The 22685-nt window shown below is 42.3% G+C and overlaps 1 protein-coding gene across 1 annotated transcript in view; it reads left to right on the forward strand.

Moving 5' to 3' along the window:
• Positions 1 to 22685, forward strand: part of LOC120568208 (contactin-associated protein-like 4) — a 207526-nt gene that overhangs the window by 43420 nt on the left and 141421 nt on the right. The window contains exons 2-3 of the mRNA XM_039815567.1: positions 5310 to 5420; positions 20924 to 21117. Of these exons, the coding sequence (XP_039671501.1) occupies positions 5310 to 5420; positions 20924 to 21117 (305 nt within the window). The remainder of the gene's footprint in view (positions 1 to 5309; positions 5421 to 20923; positions 21118 to 22685) is intronic.

Here is a 22685-nt window from a genome sequence, read left to right on the forward strand (position 1 = left end):
TCCTATATCTGCGTCCACGTTGTCAACATAAGACCTGTAGCGTCAGTGCTCCTTTTGTACCATAATTTTATTGAATGAAATGTTAAGCTTTGCTCCTACGAGATGGGTGGGTTTTTGTTACACACAAAGCTAACTGGCTATAGTTAGCCTGTACGTATGCTAGCGGATATTAGAAAGGTAAATACTGCTCAGAGACTTATTAGGTGACGTGGTCACTCACTACAATGGGCATTTTTTAGAGGCCCATTTACGATATAGAAGGTATATATACACTGGAATATTTCCGTAAGGGCCTTTTACATATTGACAAACATTGATAATAACATGTACATGCCCGTTCATGGTGAAAATAAGCGATTTATTTCAAGATCGTATATTAGCCCCATAGGGTTACACTGTAGAGTCATCTGACGATGGTATCCAATATGGTGCCTGTGATTTGAGTTGGCCAAACTCTCTAATATATGGCTCTGGTTATAACTATCAATTATGCGATAGGAACTCATAATTACGAGATAAGTTGACGATGCAAAAAAAACAAATCTTTTGCGAGTGCAATGCTCTGCCATACCTCTGGCCTCTACAATGTATTTATTTGGGAATGTGTTCTTTGTCAGTAAATAATATAATTATATAAACGTATCACAGTTCAGCTAGAACAAAATTTAATGCTGATGTGTCATCTGTATAATTTAACTTGTTAAAAAAGAGACAGGTTAAAATGTGACCCTACAAATGGAGTGTTATTGCTCTTTTTAAAAAGTGACATCATCAGGCTGTGGTGGATATGGAGAGGCAGATAGAAGACCGTGTGCTGTTGAGATGAAGTACCCTAATGTTGACAGAGTAATCGAAGCTAGAGCCTTGTTGTCGGAGTTGTGGGCCGGGATCGGACCGCGGCGTGAATCAGAGTAATTGGCTCTTAGCTCAGCGCTGGAGAACAACAGCCATTAACAGAGAGGCTTCAGATGGAGGCGGCGTTAGTTTGGCTTTAGCTTACAGTTTGGAGCTCGAGAGGAGAGCTGTGAATATTTATTGAGATAATGATGTTCTTGACGTCTGTTTATATTGCTCTGTATTTCTACCGTGTCTTTTGCTGTTAAGTAAATTATGTCTCTGCAGCAACACATTCCCGTGATCCAATTTAAAAAAAACTTGCGTTAATTTATAGAAGTCAATTAAAACAAGCCCAATTAACATTAATTATTGCATTAGAGTATAATAAATTACTTTTTTATTGCAGCCGATCATCCATAAAGCATTAAAGTGTGAAACGTGGGGGTTTCTCCTGACAACAGTGATCGGTCCCCATCAGGATCCAGCCTGTAATGAGCCAGTCAGTCAGGACGCCATTCATCTCCACAACACGTGATTACACCATTCATTCATCCACTTTATTCCCCTGGTCATTCATCTGATATGGTGCTATTACAGCTGACAGCCCTGTTTCCACCTGGGGAACATGGAACCTGCTTCTCAATGGTTCACTCGGACACTCACGGTCTCGTATCCACAGATTCAACAGGAACGACGATGAAGCTGTAAAAAGATATTGATTTAAAGGCAACTTTATCTTTGTGTATTATATTATCTTTTAATAGGACAGTAGGTAAAAGCTGAAAAGCATGATGGCCAAGTTGAAAGCTGTGATTATTTAGCACAGATCGTTTTCACCTCTCAGCATCAGGGACTTCCCGTCCTTCTGTTTTTAACAATTCTCTCAGGCTAAGAGACGGAGAGTAATAATCTACAGTCTGATAATGGGATGTCCTCAGCCTGTTACTACTGTTGATCTGAACCACTCAGCTGTGCTTTTCACTCTGGAGAAGATCTTTCCATCTACTTTTATGAATTTGACACATACAAATGTTCATCGTCATGCTAAGAGAGGAGACGTTCCTATGTCATCCTGCTGCTGTGAACCACTGAGAGACTGCAGCGTAATGTCAGAGACCTGTTCTCACTTTAAACCTGCAGCTCAATGCTAAAACTCCACTCCTCTTCAGCTGGTAAATGGTCTTCATAGAGGCTACACAATGTGATGCTCCCACCCCTGTTACTTCTGGTGTTTTGCTTCTCTGAACCTGTAAGTGTTCTGTAACTCATAAGTGTTCTGGTAGCATCTTAGTTTTGTCTCTTTCTGTCTGGAAAGATGAATGGATGCTGCTGTGAAATGTCTGCGAGCATAGAAATACTGTGGTTAAAGTTAGCTTGTTAGAAGGTCCATCTTTAATTATAAATCCTTGTAGCAAGTACAAAACACTTAAAACAAATGGACTTGTTGGGAAGCTAACAATGGTGCTAATTAGGGTGACTGTAATTTGACTAGTAATGAATGCTTTAGTTTCTCTATTACTGCCATGTATCACGTTACAACACAGTTAGAGCGTATGCTGTTTAATGGGATGCCATTTGACGCTGTGAGTCACAGATTTTCTGGGTTATTTACCCACAATGCACAGCTAATTTGAGCGTACAGACGATGTACCCTACATTTTTCCCGTATCCCACAATGCAACGCGGTCATGTTTTCCCCAGAGGAGAAGAAGAAGCAGAAGCAACCGAGAGAACTGAAAAGGAAAATAGAGTCTTTAAACGCTTCAGATGTAAAGTTATTCACTGTCAAAGTGGCGCCAAAATGAATGGCAGTCAATGGGATGCTAACGGCAGGTGATAGCTTGTTAGCCTACAATCTCCCCATAGGAGGTACACTTTCCGGATGCTCGCTTACCCCCTTGCACATGGGGGGCGGCACAAGCACTTAAAAACTAACAAAAAAAAGTCCTCTGCGCTGCGAAACAGTTTTCTATTATCTATCATTTCACTGTGTGGGGAATAGGCAAATTGGCGCCTGCTTGCTGAGAAGGTGCCGTGCACAGATGCTGTTTGAGAAGGGGAAAGGGAAGGGGGGGCTGAAACAGACTCTGTGTTGAGAACTAAAAATAGGCTAGATAGTATAAGTTCACGAAAACAATCCAACTTAAGAATTCACAAGGAGGAGTGACGTGCGCGGGCGCATGCACAGGATGCGTGTGTGTGCGTGCGTGCGTGTGTGTGTGTCCTACAAAGCAGAGAATTAGCTCCACACATAGTTCATTATAGGCATTAAGTCTTAAATATATTTGGAATATCCATTGAAATATTCACATTTTACATGAAAAAAGTTACTCTCAGATGTGTCAGTTTGACATGTACCCCATGTACTGTATGTGCTGGGGTACATTTTCACATAATTTATATACAAGTGAACACCTGAGTATTACCCCCATATTGATATAAATACACCCAAAACATGCTTTTAGGGATATTGTAGTCAAATATAGTGATTGTGATGTCATAATGCAACAACAAAGTAATCTGTATTTTCTGTCTTTAAAAAACTACTAATCGATTAATCAAAAGGTTGAGGCTGGTGATAGTCTTTTTTAATCAATAAATCCCATTAAAGACCCAAACCACAGCCTGATAAATCTTCTTCCTCCAAAAACACATCAATGAGCAACATCTTGTTAAAAACACATCAGTGAGCAGCATGTTGATAGGAAGTGATTAGCTAGTAGTACACAGGTCATACTGTACACACTACAGGTAGCTACAGTGCATGTAAATATGTAAGTCAAGGTGCATTCATTTACTACAAATTGTTTTAAGACGGACTTGAAAAATGTATTTATATTGATTCTTTAACCCCCAGGCCGCCAACACACATCCTATACGCATGTTAAAGATTGATGTTTTCAGTAGAAATAAATGGGCTTAGGACATACCTGTCAAGTATCCCGTTTTGGCCGGGAAAGTCCCGTATTTTACCCTTCTTTCCCGCCGTCCTCCCGTATTAGTATTTTCCCGTAAATCTCCCGTATTTTAACCTGCGTTATTAATCTGAGCTCTGTCACTAGCCTCGCGATAACTGCCACCTGCAGTAGCCTACTACAGATACTGTAGATGGCAGTTGTCGCGAGTTTAGTGTGTGAGGTCAGATGATGAGTGACAACGCAGGAAAAAAATAAACAGAGACGGATGATGGACGCTTCGACAGAGACGGTGCGCTGCCAAAGCTTCTGAAGGCTTTACTATGCATTCCCCATAGCAATGCAAGTTGAGAAAGGGTGTTTAGCATGGTACGAAAGATTGTTCCAGAGAATAGGATGACGTTAGACAACAGAACTGTTTGCGCTCTACTCTCATGTAAAATAAACCACTCTGTAAACCACTCTGGCCCCGCCCACAAATACACTCCTTCCAAAACAATCTTAAAGAATGCAAAGTCTGCAACAAATTTATACAATAACTCACTAAAAGAGTAAAGAAAAGTTATGTGAAATGAAAAGAAAAACTGTAAAAGAAAAGCAATATGAAATGAAAAGAATGTGTGGAATGAAAATAAAATGTAAATGTAAAGACAAGCAATTTTATAAATTGTAAATGTTTTCAGCATTCTGCATCAAGTGGTGATTTTAGCTTTCTTGTACACCTGTCTTAAAATGTAAGGGCTACTGGAGCTTGGTTGGGGTGGTGGGACTGCTTGCGGTGGGCGCTGGAAAATTTCCCTTATTTTCAAATCCAAAACTTGACAGGTATGGCTTAGGAATGTTGGAAAGTATTAAGAGACAGCTTTGGTCTTTTCATGTCATTTGTTGTCGACAAATGACAACAAAAATAAATAAATAATAAAAGGGGCTCTCGCCCAGGCTGTAATTCAATGTAGAACTGCCACTGCATACAACATACAACTGCATATGTAAAAAAAAGCTAAGTGAAGTCTGATAAATTGCCTTAACAAGTTGGTGCTGATGACTATGATGATGTTTGAAAATGCAATAAATGTGTGTGGATTTAGAAAGAAGTGAGCTTATTAAATCTCTATAGCCCGATCCTGATCTCAGCTTGAAGTTAGCAGCTCGAAGTGGCACTACTAGCGTAACACAGCCGCATCTCTGAACAACTATCAAGTTGCATTGTGGGTAGTGTAGGAAGAAGAATGTGTGGAATAAAACAAATTCATTTTTAATCTTTTTTAATTTCCATCATGTGTCTGATAACATTATAGATGTGCAATTCTAAATGTGTGGAGTAACAAGTATATAAGAAAAGCTTGTGTTAACAGCAACAGTGGAGGTACCGGTAACAAAGAGGTCAAAGGTTAAAGCCACTGCACATTGACAACAAATGTAAGAAATTGTCCTGACCCTAACAATGGGCATACATACAGACAGACAGGCAGTTCTTCACTCCTTCCAGAAATTATTTCTAAACAGCATATCAAATTCTAAGTGTGCTTTTTTTTCTGCTTTGTGATTGGTTGACAGAGGTGTGTGACAGCGCGCTGGTGTCCAACCTGCCGCCATCGTCCTTCAGGAGCTCGTCCCAGCTGTCCAGCAGTCACGCGCCGGGCTTCGCCAAACTCAACAGGAGAGACGGTGAGGAAGAGTTTCTGCAGCTGAACCCCAAGAGTATACACAAGTATCTGATTGGGCTGGGGTCATATTATTATTCATATTGTTATTGTTGCCAGGGTATTAGGGAATAATGTTTATACTGCCTTTGTTGTTTTTATGAGAGGGGATGTGAGCTTCTCCTTTAGTCCAGTGAAATGGTAGGGTTTCCTGAGTCAAACAGAGGCAATAGAGAGGAAGTTGTGCTCAGTAGAGAAGAGACTTTGTTTAAACTCAGGAGACAAAACCCAACAAACAGGAATATTTTCACTGGATTCACAGAGACAGAGGTTTAAAATGATGTCTGAAAGACTAAAAGAACAAGCAATGGCTGCTTTGTCCCATCTTTATTCTCCATAGATGCTGTTTGTGTTGAAGGTGTATGCCAGAAGGATACATGTGAATGTTTATTTTTGCCCAACATAAAACCCAGCAGGGAGTCCTGTGCTGGATGCGGATGTGAGGCTTTGATAAAACGAAGATGGAGCTTTCTGCGGGGAACGGGCTTCACATTAAAGCCCAGAATCAGCTGGGAGGGCGAGATGGGGGGGTTTAATCTGGAGCTGAATGATTTTCACCACCTGGGAAACTAAAGGAAGCGGCGCCTGCAGAACACTGCTCAGCCTCAGTTTGTTGGATGGTCGAAGCTCCGTCGCAAAATTCTGCCACGCTGCTCTTCGTTTGCTGACCTGACTTAGATTTTTGGTAACGGTGGATTGAGAAAGCTCTCCACTTTGGTACTGGCACGCATCTGTAGCACCTGTAACAGTATCCAGTAGCTTAGCTTTGACTTCAACCTGCAACTGAAGATTTGATTCACTTCCAGAACTGCCAAAATATTACAAGTAGGAGGACGTGAAGGTTGCACTGATATTTTAGCTAATGTAGTAAAGACTTTAAAAACTTTCACCGTTTGCCCTTTGCTAACACCTACTGGTCTGAAGCCAGTCGACTGAAATGTGCTGACATTTTTTGCTCCCTTTATTAAAGGTGCAGTAGGTAAGACTTATAAAACTAACTTTCTGTCATATTTGCTGAAACTGACCCTATGTTCCAGTAGAACTACATGAAGCAGGTCATAAAAAAAAAAATCCGGCTCCTCTGGCTCCACCTACAGCCTGTAGTGAGATTTGCAAAAATCCACCACTCCCTGTTCAGATGCACCAATCAGGGCCAAGGGGGGGGGTTGTATTTAGCCGCTACAGAGCTCCAGGACGCCGGCTACCAGCCGCAGTTGTTTAACCGCCAACAGGTGACTGTGAGCCGGTTACAGACGCTGCCAGATGACGGGCCTTTCAGTGGCCATGGTAGTGGAGTTTCGCCAGAAAAAGTGAGCGTCACGCAGCGATGACAGTTAAAATTAGGCACCAAAACGACTTAACTAGTCTGGATTAAAAAAAGAAGAATGAAGAGCGTTTCCTGGGTCAAAGTATTTTGTTTTCGCCGCATAGTGATCTCCGCTTTCCAGCTTTAAAGCGCTGTGTTGACACGACGTTGTGCTATTTCATTATGGGATTATTTTCCATTGAATATTGAAGTTGATGAACAAGTGTTTTGGCATGCCAGGTTCAAGTGGCTCTCTCTATGGTATTGGATGGGGGATTTAATTCTTAATGTTTTGTTTTGTTGTGCATGATCAACCCCCCCACCCCCCCTCTGCTTTCTTCACAAATCGCACCCTGAGTATGACTGTATGATTTACCACCTGGATTTTTGCTTACAAAGCAGATAAACTAGCTTAACAAACAACTGAACAATGACAGCAACATTCATGCGTCTCCTAATCTAGCTCTAGCATGTAGCGGGTAGATAAGGAAAGCTGTGTTTGTCAGCAACATTCACGGTGCAAGATCCCAGAAAGTGATTCCATCTGCTCGCTGAGGAAATCAATGGACGTCTCCGTCTCATTTCCATCTCCTGCTGCTGCTGCTAACGCTATGCCTCCTCCAGTTGTTCACTGAGGAGCTTGCTTTCAATTCATTTACCCACTAAGGCACAGAGATTATCAGAGTCTTGGAATATCCCCTACACAGCATCTTTACAACGGATTTAATCAGACAGTCATCCTTGCAGCTGGAATCTATAATGCTGCACACATTCAGAATTATCCAGGTAATGTTTAGGTGAATCTCTTGTTCTTTCAGATGGGGATGCACCTTTGTATATCACAGCACATTTCACCACCCACACTTCATTGCACTTCATGTGTAGCCAACTTGAATATTATGTAAATCTAATGAATTGGCTTCCAAACAGAATGTTAGCCCTGTAGAGGGATTTTGAGAAAGTTGGACCATCTGTGTTCTTCCATGGTACAGTTTTTCTAACAAGAGTCTGCGACCACACTGCAGAGCTTTGAGCTAAATGCTAACGTCTGCATGCTAACGCGCTCTGAATGACAATGCTAAAAGCTGATTTAGCAGGTGTACTTTTTAGATTGGTCATCATATTAGTACATGCATTAAACACAAAGCACAGCTGAGGCTGATGATAATGTAATTAGTTTTACAGGTATTTGATCTTAAACTAAAGTGTTGGACACATTTTGAACTGATGATGACGCTAGATGAAAAGTCAGTGGAACAAGTTATTAGCATAGATATGAAATGGATAGATAGAACATTTGACTGTTTCCCGTGGTTATTTGATTGGTACACAACAAAATGGCGTTTGTTGTTAGTTGTCATGGTGACAATACGCTCATTTGGCAATAGCAACGCGCTTTGGCTGAAACATTAAGACCATTTAGCGGCTGGCATCTTAACCTTACTACTCCACTGCTCGTTTGTCTGTAACTGCAAAACGTCATCACCTCCGCGACTCTCCGGCAGTCAGCTTATACCATGGCCGTGGTACACATAAAAGTGTCTGCTGCTCTGACCGTTCAGCATTGTTGATTGAAATGGAAATGGCCTTTCTATCCATTTTATTTCTATTCATCCTCTGGGGACCAGGAATGTTTCTACAAAATGGGATTGTGATCCATCCAGTCATTGTTGTCCATGGCCATGAGGAGAGCAGAACATTTTATTTTCCTTGTCTGACTGACTTTAAAGTGATGGTAACACTTTGTGTTATCATTGCAACTCTGCTAAAGGGAAACAATAACTTCATGTAACCTTTTTTTAAACAGACACTTTATAAAAGCCAGCAGCAGTTTCCCTCTGCAGTGAGACCAGAGGACCTGGCATTGTGTTTCAGACAGTGACCTGATGTAGAGGCCTGCTGGCTCAGAGTCTGACACCACAAGTGGATAAAAAGCCCTGATAGTCTATTGATTGGAGATGAATGGCCTTTTACCAGGGACCTTAAGGATGAAAGAGAGATTTCCCCTTCTCTCTTTTTATCTTTTTTATTTCTCTCTTGCTTTCCACCCTCTTCTTTTTTCAATTCACTTTCCTTTCCTTTCCTCATCCCTCTCTGTCTCTCCTATTCCTTTTCTCCACCTCCTCTCTTCCTTAATCTGAATTGTCCCTGTCCCTCTTCTGTACAGTCTGTGTTCTGCTGTATTCATTAGTTTCACTCTGTCTGCTGTCACATTTTCATTTGCATTGCACTAAAAACGTTATCAGTGACGCCACTGCAATTATGCTGTAACAGACTTGAAAATGATTATCGTACAGCAATCAATCATTGAAGGTGGACTTAAACGTTATTGGGAACCTGTGAATTGGGACTGACTGTTTATCAACGGCCAACTAGTAGTTCTTAATAATAATGAAAAGCTGAATATTGGTTTGTTTAAAGAATCTGTGTTTGCTAAAGACAAAAAGCAGTGGGCCAACGATATATGGGCTAAGCCAAAATTGCGTATTTTTGTAATGATAAAACCAGAATATGGCGCTGAGAATTATGTTGTATATAATTCATCAAAAAGGCAAAGATCTTTAGGTGCTCAAGTGAGATCTGGTGTTTTGCCTTTGACTATTGAAACAGGACGATATGTTAATGTAGAAGAGGAAAAACGGATCTGTCCCATGTGTTGTTTGAAATATATAGAAAATGAGTTCCATTTTGTTTTCTATTGTCCTTTTTATTGTGAACAGCGTGATTTTTTTGTTTTGTAGGATAAAAGCAGAGATTGATTTGGTAAATATGGATGATGCTCAAAGACTGAGATGGCTGTTCACATATAAAACATATAAATTAGCCAGTTATCTAGATAAAGCTTGGGAGAAGAGGAAAAAAAGCTCTTTATCGAGATGAAGTGAGAATTTGTTGTTTGTGTGTGGTATGTGTGTACATGTATATACATATGTGTATGTGTATATGTGTGTATATGAATATATTTGTATTCATGTATTTCTCCGAATGATTTGTATATGCGACAGGAAGATGTTTGTTAAATAATTTAATTTGTGGTGTCTTGTAATCCCATGTGGGATGGGCCAAAATGTTTGGCATGACACAGAAATAAAATATAACTAACTAACTAACTAACTAACTAACTAACTAACTAGTAGTACTGACTTCCATATTTAATTGTCCTCCGTGGTTTGTGAAAAGTTCCACTGTAAACTCCATCGCAGTAAAGACCTTTGCAGTACATTTTGTCCGAAATTGTTGCATGTTTAAAGGAAAACGCCGAATTATTGGGACTTTGTCTTATTCCCCGTCTCCCCCTGTTGTCTGCGAGGCCAGATGAAAACTCAAAAACAAAGAAATAGCAGAATCATTCCATCATTCCTCGCTTTACAACATATATAACGTTATCAGTATTAACATGATAACTATATAATCACTTAGATAGATGTGTTTTGAAAAGCAAACTATATCATTGCTTAGAGTGTGTTGAAACCCCCCCCAAAAAATAACATATATCTTGCTTATATATTAATCTGTCTTTTGCTTACATACTGATCTGTTTTTGCATTTTAGGACAGAAAGAGTTTTCTTTGAGAAACAGTAAAGTGTAGGAAAGTACCTAGACAGATAAGAAGAGCACAGGCAGGAGCTGCGGCCTTGACGGGTGCATGCAGCTGTGTGTGTGTGCGTCTTGAAGGCACGTGTGTGGCCATACACAGCACACGAGCTGTAGAGTTCATGAGGTTCATTACTGTAACGTTATTTGTGAAGTGTTTCCTACATTACCTTACAAGGATAGGGAAGTACATATAGTACGTCCCTTTTGATAATTTTGGGAGGAGTAAAATGTTTTTCGTGTATAAATATGAGTGTTTTTGCCGAGTAGCGTCCCCTTTCGGGTGCCCCTTTCGGGTGCCCCTTTTGGGTGCCTTTTGAGCCCTTTTGGGTGTTCCCTTTTGGGTCCCTTTTTGGGTCCCTTTTGGGCTCCCTTCGGGCTCTTTTACCCGAACGCTTTACGTGGCATCGGGATGCCATGAAGCCTTCTCCATCTACCCTTGCACTTTCTGTTGCATTGGGAAAGATTCATTTTGCCCCTCTCAGCTGGAGAGGGGTTCCCTTGCACTCGCTGAGTGTAAGGGAGGAAAAGAATAAGAAAAAAAGAAAAAAGACTATCTCTGAGAAGCAGCTTCGAATACCTCTGTTAAACAGAGGCCAAAAAGTGCTTCTTCTCTCTTAGTTTGCCCAGACGCTCTCTTTGCTGCGTTTTTGGGGAAGATTTATTTGCCCTCTTTGAGGCTGAAGAGGAGATTACCTGCACTTTAATGAGTGTGGGAGACACAGAGCCAGGAGGAAAAGAGAAGCAGCTTTAAATACCTCTGTTAGAGCGGAGGCTTTATCTTTATTTGTATTTTTAGTTTTATTTTGTAGAGGACCACTTGCTTTTAATTTCTGCTTTTCTCACAAAATAATAAAAATCACCTGAGTCCGACTTTGGACTAGGGGAGCCAAACCTTTGCCAGTTCTTTATTTTCTCTGGGATCGTCTTGCCCGCGTCAAGCGGGGAGGGTTTCCCCCCCTACGGGGGTTAGTGACTCCTCTTTAACCGCCCGTGTAGAGTTGCGTCCCGGCGGGGATCGACTTGGACACACAGACCTCCTGTTATCTCCTAGTGGGAGTGCATTTCCCTACCCGCACGGCCTGGTCAGAGCCTCTGAGCATCCCCCTCTCTCAGTCCGGCGACCAAGAAGGGCAAGGCGGGCGTCCTTGAGAAGGAAGGGACCTCCGATGACCCTGGGAGGACGGCTAACAGACCGTAAGTACTAAAGAAAAATCATTGGTTTTAAAGATCCCCTCGGGCAGTGCTTGTCATATACAGGGGGATAAGAGCCCGTGTTTTTGGGGACGTCTGGTGTAGTGTGTATCTAACCTCTTGTCTCGCCTTCGGGTTCCCTGATCCGGGCGAGGGCTTCTCCTTAGACGGAGAGCGTGTGTGTCTCTATAAACTAAATTAATCAGGGAAGCGTCAAAAGCAACTCCTTTTTAGTATAGGTCAAAACACCCGCCCCGCTGACGGGCAACTGGCGTTCGTCCGTACGCCAAAAGAGGGCACTAGTAGGGCCGGGGGTTTGCTGAGGGGAAGGCGATAAAAAGGGGTTGGCTCGGCCACAGAGAGCGACGCGACGCCTCAGCGAACTGCCACACCGGTTTACACCCCACAGTTAGATAAGTCCATACATACCCTTCTCATCTCCGTGTGTGTTGTAACTCTGTCTGACGCCCCCACCGCTAGCCTAGCTTAGCACAGATCCTGGAGGTAACCGGCTCCATCTAGCCTACTGCTCCCAATATATGACAAAATATACATACTGGGAATTATATTCTCAGAAGGTGAAGCACTGCTACTTGGGCGGAGTCGTTACTCTCTGCTCCTCACCACGGGGCTTCTCAGGTGCTGCGAGCAAATCACTCCGCCCAAGTAGCAGTGCTTGGCCTTCTGAGAATATAGTTCCCAGTATGTATGTGGTTAGAAGATGGCTGTGTGTCATGTGACCTTGTTATTTGTACACGCTGTGACTATACAAATCCCAACATGTAAACAGGAAAATGTTGGTGTTATTTTGTCACTTATTGGGAGCAGTAGGCTAGATGGAGCCGGTTACCTCCAGGATCTGTGCTAAGCTAGGCTAGATGGAGCCGGTTACCTCCAGGATCTGTGCTAAGCTAGGCTAGCGGTGGGTGCATCAGACAGAGTTAGGAAACGCACGGAGATGAGAATGTATGTAAGGTATGTATGGATTTATCTAACTCTGGGGGATACGGGGAATAAGACAAAGTCCCAATAAATCAGTGTGTTCCTTTAAGATTAGATTATATTAGATAGACTTTATTGATCCCAAATTGGGAAATGTCAGTGCTACAGCAGAAAAAGCTAATCCATGATAGATAACAGTTTGTTCAGTGACCTCCTCTCTACCATAGCTTCAAATGTCTCCTGTTTGCAGCCAATAACGGAGCCAGCCTTCCTAATCAGCTTGTTCAGTAAGAATTAAAGAATAAGAATAAATATGACTTTACGCTCCCAGCACAAAGTTAAGTAATTGTGGACGTACAAGGACGTACGAAAGATTAGACTGTAGTGATTGTGCTTTAGGCAGCTAAACGATAGCTTGTTGCTAATGTCATTCATTCATTAGTTGTTGTTGAGACTAGTGCTGTCCCAGGTTTCTGTGACAATCATGGAATCCACTTTTCGGACTTTTGTCTTGTGTCAGTTCTAGCTGATAAATATGTTAAATATCTAAGACATATCAAAAACAGTTACCTTGAAACGTGTTTAATAATTTATAATGCAAATTGTGCATTAAAGATCTTAGATCTTATAAGAAAAACTAAGGTTTAGTCATCCTAAAATAAGCTATTTTGACTTTCTTGTGCCCTTTTGCAGTATGGCAATTAAAAAATTGTACATCTCTCCTGCTTCAGAGAAGCTGCAGTGTTTCCCAGCCTGCTGCTGCTGTCAGTGCTGCATTGAGCCCATTAACTTCCTGTTGGACTCTCTGTCAGACTGACATGTTATCAGGCTGCTGAAATTACCCTCCAGACTTTGTATTCTCATGCAAATGACCAGCGCTTATTCTGGACCTGGCACTTATATTAGCCTGTCTGTTACATGTCTTTCCAACTGCCTTTGCATTCCTGTAAACTGTCTGTCTGTCTGTCTGTCTTCTTCCTGTCTGCCTCTTCATTTCCTTTCAGCCTCATTGTCTCTCCCTCTCTCTAACCCTGTCTGTCTCTCTGTAGCTGTCTGATGGAATATCAGTACATCCTTAGTCTGGATCAATGCAAGTACATTTCAAGGATAATTGCCTGACATCGCACCGGATGTCCCTCACCTTCCGCACTGTGTTGTCGTTCTCAAACTCCGTTCTCTTCGGAAAAAACAACAACCTCTGAGCTAGCAAGCTACACACTGAAAATGTCAACTTTTTATGAAGATTTGGATGGTGCAACAAGGCAGACCTGCTTGGTTCTTTCGGGGAAATGATTGTAAAGATTTACAAATATGTTTAGGGCATTTCCTCTCTAACTGGGACGTTTTGGGACTGATTGATGGGATTGTTGTGGACGAAGTACACACAGAGATACACTGCTAAGAGGTAATGAGGTTTAAAGGTCCCATGACATGGTGCTCTTTGGATGCTTTAATATAGACCTTAGTGGTCCCCTAATACTGTATCTGAAGTCTCTTTTATATAGACCTTAGTGGTCCCCTAATACTGTATCTGAAGTCTCTTTTATATAGACCTTAGTGGTCCCCTAATACTGTATCTGAAGTCTCTTTCCCGAAATTCAGTCTCGGTGCAGAATTCCAGCCACTAGAGCCAGTCCCACAATGAGCTTTCCTTAGGATGTGCCATTTCTGTGTCTGTAGCTATTGAGGAGGAGAGAGGGGGGCAAGGTGGAGGGTGGGGGTGTGGCCTTGACCAACTGCCACTTTGCTCGTTTGAAAGCCATGATGTCTCTCTCTGTCTCTCATGGGTGGGCCAAATTCTCTGGGCGGGCAAAGCAGAGAAAGGGGAGGTAACCTTTCCCCTTATGACGTCATAAAGGGAAGATTCCAGATCGGCCCATCTGAGCTTTCATTTTCTCAAAGGCAGAGCAGGATACCCAGGGCTCGGTTTACACCTATCACCATTTCTAGCCACTGGGGGACCATAGGCAGGCTGGGAGAACTCATATTAATGTTAAAAAAACTTATAAAGTGACATTTTCATGCCATGGAACCAAATCTTCCACCAAAACAACTTCCTTCCTGAGACTATTTAGCAGAGTCACCATTGCTGCATCCGGAGCTTAGCGTCGTCCAAGACGATTGTGATTGGTTTAAAGAAAGGCAAACAACCGAGAACGTTTTGTTTTCTCCTATCGCAGAATGTATGTGTGGGGGAGCCAGATTTTACTCCACAGCGCTGTGGAGATAGGGCTGGCAATCCGAGACTAGTACATTCTTAATGATGAAACAGTCGTGTGTTACTATTTCATCCATCCATCTGCTCCAGGTGGCCAGAAGCAGCCAGGCCCAGCCAGGCTGTCAGGGGCGTGCTGTACTTGGCTACTTATGTCACAATTAATCTGAGAAAAAGATGACATTCACACTCAGCCAGCTAATTCCGAAAACATATTTTCCTCTGTGTTTTGTCCCTCCGTCCTCACTAAGCCTCATTTTTCACACTCTGATATGGAGCTCTGCAAACATGCTCTCCAGAATGGATGGAAATGAACAGGCATTTCTGTGTCGTGTTCTTATTAGTACATAGAATGTGGTGATGTGTTATTATTGAGACCTGTGCTTTTTCTGCTTTGACTCGTTAAAACGTCTGCCATATATTTACTGACGGGACCCGACAGGACCCAACAAGACCCGACAGGACCCGACAGGACCCAACAAGACCCGACAGGACCCGACAGGACCCAACGGTTTCGGTCTTCGTTCCTACCATTTCACACGGGTTCGGGCCGGGCTCTGGCTTGCGCTCCGGGTTGCGCTCCGGGTTGCGCGGTAAATGAGCGGTCAGGTGATGCGTTTTGATTAGCCTCTGGAGGACTTATTTTATTTCTTTGTTCTAACTTCCAAGCGGTCTATAGCCTACGTTAGTCATGAATAAATGAGGTTAAAAAATTTATAAATGACTCATTCTTGACAAAAGGCAAAAGAGCTGTGTGTGTGCGCACATTTGAATAATGTCGGGCTGTAAACGAGGTTTGGGCTTTTAAAAAGCTGTCAATCAAAATGTTCTTGTCCAGCTCGGGCCTTGTCGGGCCGAACTTTTAAGGCCCGATTACAGCTCTACACCTGACGTCTAAGCAGCCAAAGCATTTGCAAGCATCTGCGTGGGTGTGTAGAACCTTCAGGATCTAATGGCTTTAGTGTAGACGTAGTCTCATCATTCTTTCGGTGGTATCGTCGCTGTCATGGCTGTTACAGCTTAATGTGCCGTATCTGAGGGATGCTTGTGAAGTGAAGAGATGTGTTTTTGTTTGTTTAAATCAATTTCAGTTCAGTGTCGGTTATTTTTTCTTTAGCTTCGAATGGTATACTTTGATTTATCAACAGTGTTTGAATTGTATTTAGTTTTAGCTTAAGTTTAGACTATTTATAGATAGAATAGAGTAAGATAGAATTAGAATTTTTATTTTAGAATAATATACCTGTTTGAACCCTCTCAGCCCGAGCTTGTCATATACAACAAAAAATGGCATCTCTGCAAATTTACAGTATGTCCTCTGTACCTCTAATGGACATTTCTGTTAATACAAAAAATCTAAATATGGAAAAACACCTGTGACAAATCATTACAGAAAATTCCTTCATAATAACACAGTATATCAGCCCGTATTTCTACGGACTTTTCTAACCGTGCTCTGACCTATCTGACGTCTCTGTTAACGGCGAGCAGCAACGTATATTCCATTTGCCCAGTTTGCCCAGGCTTAGTAGTTTTCAGAGATGGCAAAAGTACTCACTTCTCGTACTCAAGTAGAAGTACAGATACTTGTGTTAAAAAATACTCTGGTAAAAGTAGAAGTACTGATTTAACTTCTTTACTCAAGTAAAAGTAACAAAGTACAGGCTTGGAAATGTACTTAAAGTATAAAAGTAAAAGTAGCCTTGCGAATTTTTATGCAAAGCTACCTGGACCACACAAATGTTACTAGAGTGCAAGCTGAGAAACTTCAGTTTACATGGAGAAAAGGCTCTTTATATGCCATTGCCTACATTTTAAATGGATGTCTGCCAAGGCCTAAAACATCACACATATGATTATTGTGACAGAGACCGGGACTCCAGGTTGTAGCAAGATATGAATTAAGTTGTGATTCTGTGAGAATTCACAGATCCAGTTTCTCTTTTTTTAATCTTCCCCTTAACATTTAAAGGAATCTACATGTATGTGTGTGTGCTCAAATATGGCTTCTGGAAAGAAAATAAAGGATTAAATATGAATTACTAAACAGACATTAATTAAGAAGTTCCCCATACTTTAAGAGTTACGCAGCACATTCGCCAGGAGTCCTTCTTGATGCCTAAACATCTCTCTCAGATAAGGCCAAGGATGATTGAGAATGTCTTGCTGCTTGTCTGCTGAATCTCTGGGATCTCTCATGTCTCCATCCATACTACTAGTGCTAACGTTACCACCATCATGCTGCAATGATTTGCCGAAAATTAATGCCGCCGAATCTGTCGAGTCGTCTTGTAGTGGTGCGTCAAGTATATTATCAATTAGATTGAATTCGGTATTGATGACGCGAAAAATAGTAACGGTAACTCCAATGAAATTATTTGAAACTTGTTAATGAGGACTAGATTAGGACTGGATTTAAAGCTGACCATTCTGGTTTCCAACTTCCCCCCAGGTGTGTCTGTTAAAACACGGACGGAGACAACTTCTCTCTTTTGATGCTTTATTAAGATCAAGCAACGTGCAATCTAGCTAACAGGTTAACACAAACAACCAAATCACTAGCTAACTTACTTTAAATTTGAAGAACTATAGACCAATACAACAACAGGCTTACATTAACTGACAACATAAGTTATACAACTTACAGTTCTCAAGGACGCACACACACAATCTAACTGATTATCCTCCGGACAGATTGTGTCTTTTTCTTTTCTCTCATTTTTTTCTCCGTGTGGGCCCGCTCGTGGTGTGAGGCGCGTGTCCGCACTATTTTCCAACATGCACTCACAATCGCTCCTGATAGACGACCTTTTGTACAAAACTAAAGTAACGAACCAATTTTCTAAACTGTAAGGAGTAGAAAGTACCGATATTCGTGTTAAAATGTAAGGATTAAAAGTAAAAAGTCGCCACAAAAATAAATAGTAAAGTAAAGTAAAAATATCTGAAAAATCTACTTGAGTACAGTAACTTCCCATCTCTGGTAGTTTTTCAGGGGATTACCTCACAAACTCTGGGCTAACCCTGTTCCAGAGAAGGCCAGCAACCCCTAGGCTAAAGTCGTGTAGTGGAATGTGAAAAGGTAGCTTTCGTCCCTATTCCCTGATCCTCTGTCTGGCCATCCGAGCACTGATGTCACAATCCTGACCTCCATTATTCTTTACTCCTCTCAATCCTTGGTTGGATCGTGTCTCGACAGACACTGGGCGAGAGAAACCATGGCGATCTCTTTGATTTAAAGTGACAGCCATGACAGAAAGCGTTCAGACCATCAGTTCACCTCAGTTACAATAGTTTGACTTATACGAACAGGGTGGACACAGTAAATCTTTGTAACGCCTCTCTGTCTCTGAGCTGTTTCCCTCTGATTATAATCTGCATGAGTAAAGGTCAGAGTGTCTGCTCTTTTCTGTTCTCCTGTCACTGGAAACTTCTGTTAGTCAAGTGCTCATTAGCTTTGCCATTTAGCTCTTTAAAGATCAGGCTCCAACAGCCGCCAGACCGACACCGATTCTTTTTCACAGCTGAGCTTTTCTCCTCTGCCTGCCGCCACGCATTGTGTGCCGGCATTTCTGACTGTCAACAAAAGCTGTCCAAGTTGCAACTGTTGCCCTTTTGAGCTTACATGACACTCAGGGTGAGAATATATGCTGTAATATAACTATCTGAAAAACTATAAGGTCTACCCGGCCCGTCATTGTGGACTGAAAGAAAGATGCTGCACTACTGTAGAAACAAAGCAGAGAAAAGCTGCGCAGCTAGCAGGAAGAGGGGGTAGACTTAATCAACTTTCAAATCTTAATTATTCCTTATATTCTGCATGTCAGCAGCCTTTATAAAGCCCCAATCCAACAAACATGGCGCAATATGGAAAATTAGCACGGGGCGTGACAATTTGTGGTTTTATCCACATGTAGTATGCAGTGTGTCATGGAAAACATCAGCTGCTGCATTTATCACGTTCTCTGTGATTCAGACCGCACGGCTGTTGACATTCCTGATCTCAGAAGTGTTCTACTGGCACCATCCGGAAACAAATTAAAAAAGATATTCACTGCACTTTGTAGTCTGACTTGTCTCTCAGCCAAATCACAGGGGGAATTTAATGCGACATGATCCCTTAATCTGAAATCTGTCCCAAAGTGACCATCTGGAAGACATGGTGTGTAAAATAGGCTTTATGTCGTTGAGGGTTCGGCTACAAATATAGATAGTGGAGATAGGGTTGGAAGAGAAGAGAACTGCATTGTCTCTCTTAAAGGGACTGAACTCAACAATCAGAACATGTGCCATGTAAAGATATAGTGGGAGTATGGCGTCCGGAGCAGAGGATGAAGTCACACTCCCTCTGTGTGTGTTGTATACAGTATGAGCTTCTCTCTCCTTTGTTTTGATAGACGGTCCGGCTGCAAGTGTATATGTATGGCGTCAGGATTATGTCATGTATAAAACATGCTCACGAGCAAATTATATCATTTCACATGTGCTGATATTACTCTTTGTGCACCGATCCAACAATTGTGAGTTGTACAGGCAGCTGGGAGCGGGAAACAACACGTAGGGAGAGGGGGAAAATGGCACCCGTGCGTATAAAACTAAGCAGCACAGAGCACAGAGCAGCCGCCACGCGCCCCCGAGTGTCTGCTTTGCGAGCGCTGGAGGATATGCACGCTCTCGCAGGTCAACTCTGCTCGCAAAGTGACTTTTGACATTTTGGGGGCGGAAACCCGAGGAGGCACTGGCCCTCCTTACCTAACCCTTACCCACATGGAGCTCATTAGTTTACCTTGATTGACAGCTATCGTTTCAGGAAGCTCGGAGTCCCGGCTGAAGAACAGTTTTTCTGTCTTTAGTGCAAGTTAGCAGCATGAATAAAGGAATGTATAAGTGTCTCTCATCTGTTCTGTTGTTGGGATATGCGCGCGTGTGTATGAGCATAGGAAAATACTTTATTAGTTTGTTTTGGCCTGTCAAACACACACACACACACACACACACACACACACACTAAATATATTGCATCAAAGTCCCTTGTTGATGCTGTTTTGCGTCAGAAAGGATACTGAAATAGTACACATTTCTTCAATAATCCAACTCTAATCAATCGCTTTTTTTATTTTCTGTAGGACGACATCTCCACCTGATGACCCAGGGCACAACCAATCAATACATTACAACACAGACTCCTTCATTGATGAGATTTCATATGTGGGAGGGTACATGCTGTAAAACAAGGCTACTGTAAAACAAATCAATGCTTGGCACCACATTTTTGTTTATGGGAAATGATAAACCTGAGTTTTCCAAAAGATAGTCCCTCATGGGACGGGAGCACGGTGTAACATGTCGCCTCAGAGTGTCCCAGAGGTGTTCAGTTGGGTTGAGATCAGGTGTCTGTGAAGGCTGAAGCATTTGATTCACGTTATTTTCATACTCATCACATCGTTTAGTTCCCTGTATGCATGTGCTATGTTGTCAATCCATTTATTTATTCAGGTTTTTCCCTTTATTTCTCACCCATCGATATATTTACAGCTTATAATATTTTCATTGGCTGTGATTATGCTGGACTTTAATAAAATGGTCTAAAAGCATTATAGTTCGGAGACATGCAGTCATTGTATGTCACAATATTGGAAAACTCTATTTCAGTTTGAAGTGAATTTATTGGAAAGTTGAAGTATGGTTTAAGGCACACGCTACAGAAGAAGCAATGTTTAAAATGATTTCATAACATTGTGAGACCACGTTCTCCTAAATATAATGTGTGGATTTTTTATTTATTTTTTACAGACATGTGGGCGCAGATTGTTTTACAAAATGCTGATTGTACTGGATGTTTTCATTTCACAAATCAATAGACATTATGCACGTGTTTCTCAGATAGATATTAAAAATAAAAAAAAACACATTCCTGATGCCACTGTGGGTCACAGAGCAAATACGAGTGATTTAAATTCATCAGGAACGTTCCAAAAGTATGATTTATATCCCATTATAGCTTCAAAATAGATTTGCAGGTTTTTGCTTTGTTTCAATCAACATATTTTTCATTCGGCTTTCATGACAAAAAAAGTGGGATTCCAGTTCAGAATGAAAGGTCAAGCAATGCAATTCATTTTCTCGGCATCTACCAAAAGCCTATTCCATCTGCTCCCAGGTGGAAATCTAATAAATGATTAATGTATGCTGCTTTCCCTCCCTCTGGCCCTGCAGGCGCTGGAGGCTGGTCTCCTCACACCTCAGACAGGTACCAGTGGCTGGAGGTGGACCTGGGCCAGCGGACCACCATCACCGCTGTCGCTACGCAGGGCCGCTACGGCAGCTCTGATTGGCTGTCATCGTACCTGCTGATGTTCAGCGACACGGGACACAACTGGAAGCAGCACAGACGGGAGGACAGCATAGGGGTGAGTCCATACTGCAGGAAACACTTCCATCAGAGCTGCACCACACTGCATATCGTCGCTGTCGGGCAGAAACCTTGGATCTCCACGTAAGGGACAAAGCAGTGAGGCAATGAGGAGAACAGGAGTTTTTGTTGAAAAGAGGGTTTTTCATTCACCCAAACAATGCAAAACAATATAAACCAAGAACTTAATATCATGCCTATAACAGAGGTCAACAAAATATAACTTTACTCAAAAATAGTACCAACAAACTCAACAAGCTGACCTAACTGATTGAAAAAAAAGGGGACATCCAGTATATACTGGCTTATACAAACAAAATTACACAACAAGGGGATAACCAAGATGGACATTACTACAAATAATGCAAAGATAACCAAACTTAACCTAAATCCCCCCTCCGACATAGTAGCAGATGGTACGGCCCAATTGGCAGGCCATGGGATATAACATTAGGCTAGTTGGAGATGAGCCAGGCCTGCGCAGAATCGATCACAGGCGATCACCGCCCAAGGCATGCCGCTTAGAGTTGTGTCCGACTTGATCCCGACTTGCTCTGACGTCGTGCACACGTGGGCAACGATAACCTCACGAGATCGAGGCGGCCGCAGGTTGCAGAGCCAGGCGCTGCGGATGCTCTCCACTGACTGCAAGACTGGGAAACGCCTGTCTCGCAGCGGATTGGTTCAGAATCGACTCAACATGATGACGTTTTATATAAACTTTTCATTGTTTTTGAACGGGAGGGATTTTAATTGCTGTTTGTCTGATTTAAAGGCTTATTGTGTCCAGAACACATGTTGTGTGGCTGATGGTGATTTTTAGAAGTCAGAGAGACTAAGGATTAGACGGAAACGACCTGAAGAGAAAACGCAAAAGTGGCGTTGCGTTCTCACTTTTTATTCTGCGTTTAAACGAGCGTTTCGGAATCTGTGTGCATCCGGTGATGCAAAAGTGTGTGAAATTCGATGTAGTATGCACACCAGGCAGCTAGGTGGTGGTGTGAAGCACTGCCACACAACACCACCAAGTCCGCGCGCCTGCGTAGAACCTTGCTTCTACTTCTCTCCCTAGTAGCGTGAAACCAAAACATGGCGAAGCGAACCACAAAAGCTGACAATTTTGTCTGGACAGACGAGGAGGTGGCACAACAGGGAGATGGACCGAATTTCTTCAGCAGTATCCTGTACCTGGAGGGACTTCATAGCCACACGAGAAAGACGCTATCTGTAAAGCTGAAAGCCATCCGGACCAAGTAGAGGCAGGCTGTGGATACCCAACGGCGGAGCGGCCGTGGGCGAGTAATCACTCTATATTTTGATTTATGTAACGAAATATGGGGTGGGTCGCCTGCCACCACAACAATAGAGGCTGCAGGCTTGTGCGTTTTTACCCTTTAGACGGGAACGCGATGGTGGAGCGTTTTTAAGAGTTCCACTCTGGAGGGTGGTTTCGTTTTTATGTGTTTTTAAGCCCCAAAAACGCCGTCGCCTTCTAACCGAAAGGCCTATCTGAAAAAAATGTTTTTACGTTTTCACCCGCGAGCGTTCTCGTGTAAACAGGGCCTA

Source organism: Perca fluviatilis, chromosome 11 (genome assembly GCF_010015445.1).
Source record: "Perca fluviatilis chromosome 11, GENO_Pfluv_1.0, whole genome shotgun sequence".
Lineage (NCBI taxonomy): Eukaryota > Metazoa > Chordata > Actinopteri > Perciformes > Percidae > Perca > Perca fluviatilis.